A 6,233-nucleotide genomic window follows, 5' to 3' on the forward strand; every position below is an offset into this window, starting at 1 on the left:
GTGCTGTTAGTTAGTGACAGCAAATCCCATAATGCTTTGTGAGGAGAGCTCTCCAAGCAAAGCAGTCTAGGATATATCTGCTCGTCTAGTGACCATGGGTGATCACTACTTTTAAAGGTGCATTGTGGGCCATTTCGAGTTCACTACCATTTCATCCACTAGACCTTTTAGACACTCATTTAAAATGGTGTAACCACTATATAATGCCCTTTAATGATTAGAGCAGACATTCGGACACAGCCTGAGTGTAGGATCACATCAACTTGACCTCAAATGGTTTGCTTTCTCTAAATCTACTGCTTTTTTTAGTAGGACTTAATCCTTGTTTGCTCTAGTTTAATCACCTGCTTTAGTGCCAGTTTCAGTCCATGTTCTGCTCACAAGTTAAATAATTATTGCTCAGTCTAGTTGAATAATCCCCCCTTGGAAATTGGGACTAATTAAAGCAATACAAATATCTAAATTCTTAAAGCTTTCAGGTATGACTCACAAACCCAAAGGAGGTCCACAAAAAAAGAAAAAGAAGCTATGCTTTTTATTTTTCAAAAGATCAGCCATCCAAGAAAAGAACTACAACAAAAGACGCAGAGAGGATAATGCAGAACAACCCAGTTATCCAGAATGTATAGAGGAGGAACCACAGGGATGTTCTCATTTTATTTTTACTTATCTAAAGCCCAGAACGCACCAAATCTTATTTTGCGTCTGATTCGAAAGAAAATCATGTTGGACGAGCTCGTGGCATTTAGCGCTCATTAAAAGTCAATGGGGATTATCACACCAAACACGATTTTACGCAAGGGGGCTTCCGTAGGTTTGACTGAGAAGATAACAGGTCTATTTTAGTCGGACTATGCAGCAATTCAGCGACAAATTCATGGGTCTGACAGGAAGAGAGACGCTGTTACAAAGTAAAACACATTCGCTTTGGGGGGAAAATATAAAATAAAATCTGTTTATCACATGGGAAAACAGTCACTTTTTGGAGTCGCGCATCACGTTTCTAGCAAATCGGACAGACTCATGTAAAAACAATCAGTCAGACAGTAAAAAATAATACTTTACCCATGATAGGAATTCTACAAGACAGAAAACAGAAAGTAGTGATCCTCTTTGAGCTTCGCAAAATCAACGAGGGACAGAAAACGCAGTTTATCAATCACCTTGAAAAAAAAACTACAGGAGGAGGAAAAAAAAACGATATATCCTCTTTGAACCTCAAAAAATAAAACAACGAGGGGCAGACAGATCAGGTAGGCGCGCCGTTTCTCTCACCGATTTATGAAAAAAAGAAAGAAAAACTTTGATAATCACAGATCTCTCTCTGAGAATGGCCTCTCACTGCCTCAGTCAGCATATAAACCATCCCACAGCCTGTATTGCTGCTTTTTTTTCTTTTCTTTAGACATAGATCCCAATATTTTCTCACCAAAGGCATTTGATTATTATGTGCTCAGGTTAGAGATGCTGCACAGACTCATTTACGTGGGGCTTCGCTTTATTGAAAGAGGTGGGGTTTTTTTCCCATAACTTTTCATAATCTGTCCAATTCAAATGTGGAAATTTGTTCTAATTTGTGTATACCATATACTAGTCATAGCCTCCCTGTATATGCAGTCAGTGTGACGTGGAAAACAATTGGATCAGAGAGTAAAAAGTCGTACACAACCGGTGTGTTCTGGCCTTATCTTTTATCCATTGAATATATTCAAAAACGTCATTTCAATCACATTTTCCCAACTGAAACATCCAGAGAAGTGCCGTCCAGTGTCATGGTATGTTTGCATAGAATCTACAGCCTCCCAGAAGCTCTCAATTGTTTTGCTGTTTAGTCAATTGTAAAAAAATAAAATAATAAGATAATGAGATCAGATTTTTAATTGTTAGTCTATAACCAAATAATTATACAGTGTAGATTGCACAGGTTCCTGTATTAGTTTCAGTAATCAATTATTAGTTCCCTGTTGTTTATTTTATTGAACTGCATAGAATAGTTCATAAACACAGTTGGGAAATTCTTAGTTTACAGTACATTTAAGATGCAAATATTTTAGTAGGGTCCATACTTCTTTACTACATTTTATTTAAAATCATCAGAATATAGAAAATAATGTATATTGTGTGAAATGTTTTCCACATAACTATTTATTCAGTAACATTTACTGTATAAAAATCCTAATTTTCCCACTTTGTTTCAGTTAGATCCTAAGAGCCTGTCAATCAAAGCTTCCCTGTCCAAACTGTCTCCAAGGTTTGGTGAAAAGTTGCAGCCCTGGATAGAATCACTAATAAATTCAAACACAATCAATGGGTTTTACGTGTATCATCCTTAAAGAAAATAAAGAACTTGGTGAAACACCTTCTGCATAAATCTAAATGAAAGAAAAGAATATAAAAAAAAAATCACGGCGATCCAGTTTTCATTTTCCCATTTCTTTCATTTTCTATATCAAGCTAATAGCTAATAGCCGCAGGCTGGGCTTGGGGAAAGCAGACCGGTTCGGGCCTTTACAGCCTCCGCTGGTAGGTGGAGAGCTGGGGGGGTTCGTGTCTGGGGGTTTCGGTGCTTCGTATCGGGGTTTTGGCGAGCAGAGCCGACGCCCCGCCTGCTGGATCAACCAGGAGCCGCCGCCATTACAGCCGATGCTAGCTAGCCGTTAGCACCAGCTAAGGCCTACAGGTTTGACGACAGAGCTCGTTTCATTTTTAACTGTTGCGTTTGATGTGTTTAGATAAAGGTTGTCATCGAAATAATTATCAACATCTGGTTTTAATTTGACCGGAAAGCCGCTTTAAACCCGAAAAGCGGCGGACAACTTTTACCGCAAGCTAACGCGACGGTTTGTGTTAGCCGCAGCTACAAACAGGGATGCTGGGAGGAGGAACTGGGGGAAAATTCCCTTTATCCTCATTTTATTTTATTCATTCACATCACGACAAATATGTGTGACACAGTTCTACAGCTGCATTGGCCTACAGAGGGCAAAAAAAACATCTATTGATATTTGCTAATAGTTTGCTAGGGCGTTATTTCCCCTGTTAAGTGACAGCAGCCTGAGATCAACTAAAATATTCAACATGTTCACATATTTCTGAAAATAATGAGGAAATATTGGTGTTTGTGTGAGCGAACCTTTTTGATATTGTAAACACGGGTCAGCATCCCGATGCCTCTGTCGTTGAGGATGGTGAGTTTTTCTGCCAGTTTCTGCTGGCTGGGCTGCATCACTCCCCGAGACATCTTCTCGCTTTAATCCTCCAATCCAAAAATAAAATCAATATTATGGGAATATCCGCTTCTGGTCCAAACAATGAAAAGAAGGAGAAGCCGTGATTTCTGTAGTGGTTAGATTTGGCCCATGATGAGGCTTTTCAGGGATAGCAGCTTCCTGTACTCCACCCTCTGTCTCCCTGTCTGTTTTTTTTTTTTTTTTCCGGGGATGAGGATCTGGGCTGCTGGTGGTGCGTTCACGGACCGTAGTAATCATCACTATTATAATTTCTTTGACATTTCAAATGCAGACTATTTAATAATTTCCTCATGGATACGGTATTTTTTGTTCCAGATTAATAAACAGACCAAAATGACAGCTTTATATTGTGAAAGATTTGTCAAAGCCATTAAAAATGAGGTAGTCATGAAGACGTAATGTGAAACACCCTCATAAAGAAATACACTAATTTGATAGATGACATGACAAATACAGTTGCATTAAAAGTAAAAGCAAAAAAAAAAAAAAAAAAAAAACTGGTATAAATAGGATAACCATAAATCTAAATATTTCCACAAGACACTGATTAAGTATGGAGACAGACTAGAAGGCCTCAAGCAGAGGTCGGATCCACATATTTTTGTCACTGAGCTTTCAAAATAAATAAATGTAATTTTTTCCTTAAAGCTACAGTGTGTAACTTTTAGCGACACCTAGCGGTCAGACTGCAGCAACATGAACATCTCCCCCCCACCGCTTCTCCCCCCCAACAGTACGGCGAGCGTTACGGGACAAAATGTCTTCCACGACGTCCGCATCACCTACCTTCTCAAGTGATGAGGTTTGTTTACATAGATAATTTTACAGATAGTATTTCATTAGTCTGTGTAGGGTATAGATTTCATGTAGACTTAAGATAATAAATATACCCGTTATTTTTTCTACATCGTTGGGACGTTTTGGCGATCTCGCAATCGCTAGTTTGTTGCCTCTGCGCTGCCGTAGCGCAAAGATGTCTGCCTCCATGGCTGCGAGACCCGCTCCTATGTAATTATAAATAACGAATTCTAAGGCAACGCAAATATTAAGGTTAAGAGGCTGAGCTCGTAGATGATGATAAATAACATAGTTATGTATAATATATTACATTTCTGACTGTATATCCCTGTAATTATTACACACTGTAGCTTTAAAAATATATATATTTTTAGGTTAATAATGTTTAATTTTATTTTTCTAATTCACTACAAATATTGTTTCAAGGCCATTTACAAAAAGTTAGAGATAATCTTTTTTAATCATAAAATTTAGGAGTGAAAACACCAAAAGGGGGCTATGAAGATCTACAAATAATATTTTTTAAAACAGTTGGTATAAATACATGTAATTTATGTGTATAAACATATAGATAAATTAGATTTTTTTTTTACCTAAATAGGTCATTTTTAGTTTTAAAAGTAGGTTTTAACAATCATAACTTTACAGATTCTAAACAGAGAATACTTTTTATATTTTAGCTGCTTTTCAGTCTGTTTTTTATTGTAGCTATAATTAAGAGAAGAAAAATTAAATCATTTAAAGTTAAGTTCTTCTTTTATTCTTTGATTTAACCAAGAACTACAGCTGTTAATTTAAATACTATATTCACAAGTCCACAAGGTGTAAAATCGCCATTTAGTTTAGCAATAAATTATATTTTTAGCCATTTTATTTTTATTTTAGTTAAAACTGCAGAACACAAGGAGAAGCCCAATCCCTTCTAATTGGAAATGACAGACAGCAACAGGAAACCTGTTTAGAGCCAGAAGTGACACAGCATTCCTGCCGTCCCCTGGTGGAAGTGCACCCTGAGTAATACTGTCCATATAAAAAAACAAATCTGCAATAAATAAAAAAGGAGTAATGAACAAGGAACTGTTTTTAGCTCTGCCAGGGATTTATTTTTTTTTGTGGTTGGTCATTGTCCAACTGGAGGAGCCATTTGTTGCAATGCTTTAACTTCCTTGCTGATCTGTATTTAGAGATCCTAATTTCTCCTTTTTTATTTTTCTAAATTTCCACATTTATTAACATTACAACTGTGTAACTGTGGAATGAATCAAAATTAATTAAATAAATCCACAGCCCGAGTTCCACATTTAAAAATGTTTTTTTTCCAATTTAATATGCAGCAAACTGTAATTTTTTAAAGAAGCAAACCACATCTGTCTCCCTCTCTGTCCTCCATCTACAGTTTGACCTTCATTTCAAATGATGGATTAAATGTATTTGGTAAATCTGATGTTTTCTCCCAGGCACGATGCATTCACTTGCTCAGGAAATCCAGGGCTTCTCCAAAAACCGCCTGAAGAAGCAGTCCACCCGCGTGACCACAGTGACAGGCAAGAAGTTGCTGGAAAGGAGGAGTGATGGATCAGAGGGAGAGGCTGTGCAGGTGGAGGAGCTGCAGGATGACAGCGGATGTGGATTTGTAGAAGATACCAGCCTTGATCTTCAAGTCGGTGTGGTCAGACCCTTCCTGCTGCTTGGTAACTTTTCTGATTAAGATTTTACTCTTTTACCTACACTTGATCCTATTTCCCTACCTAATAGCTGCTGCAGCTTCAACAGGCCTGTCATCGATGTAATAATTTGCATTTTCCTGTTCCTGCATGTGGCTTTAAAAGAAAGGCTTATATTTAAGCAAAAAAAAACAACAAAAAACAAACAGATAAAATCATGATAACCACTATGAAATGAAAGCAGGACTAAAGAACTGTTAAACAACCGTTTCTTTTTTCACAGTGTTCCACTTGGTGTGATGTTTATTAAAACTGCCTTTGGGAATAATCCTATGCAGTTGACACTGAGATTGAAAGAGACGGAGGAGGAAGGAAAAAAAAGCAGAATATACAGATTGACTCTCACATCTGCAAGAAACGAGAGAAAAGAAAAGAAGACAGAACACATCGTGAACTAGCAGCAGATAAATGTTTGCAAACATCGAAAGAAAAAACCTCCAAAGATAAAACCATCTTATTC

General features: G+C 37.3%; 2 protein-coding genes across 5 annotated transcripts in view; one reads left to right on the plus strand and one right to left on the minus strand.

Moving 5' to 3' along the window:
- nckap1 (NCK-associated protein 1) overlaps positions 1–3,424 on the minus strand; it is a 56,020-nt gene extending 52,596 nt beyond the window's left edge. For 3 of the 4 annotated variants that reach the window (XM_015392870.1, XM_015392868.1, XM_015392869.1), the window contains exon 1: positions 3,134–3,424. In XM_015392870.1, coding sequence (XP_015248356.1) covers positions 3,134–3,241 — 108 coding nt within the window. In that variant the 5' untranslated portion in view covers positions 3,242–3,424. The remainder of the gene's footprint in view (positions 1–3,133) is intronic. The other variant, XM_015392866.1, reaches the window with a different exon arrangement.
- The window catches only part of LOC107096283 (dual specificity protein phosphatase 19-like), a 45,673-nt gene continuing 41,965 nt past the window's right edge, over positions 2,526–6,233 (plus strand). Inside the window, exons 1-2 of the mRNA XM_015392871.1 lie at positions 2,526–2,680; positions 5,507–5,740. Coding sequence (XP_015248357.1) covers positions 5,512–5,740 — 229 coding nt within the window. The 5' untranslated portion in view covers positions 2,526–2,680; positions 5,507–5,511. The remainder of the gene's footprint in view (positions 2,681–5,506; positions 5,741–6,233) is intronic.

This window comes from Cyprinodon variegatus, unplaced genomic scaffold (genome assembly GCF_000732505.1).
Source record: "Cyprinodon variegatus isolate N-32 unplaced genomic scaffold, C_variegatus-1.0 Scaffold611, whole genome shotgun sequence".
Lineage (NCBI taxonomy): Eukaryota > Metazoa > Chordata > Actinopteri > Cyprinodontiformes > Cyprinodontidae > Cyprinodon > Cyprinodon variegatus.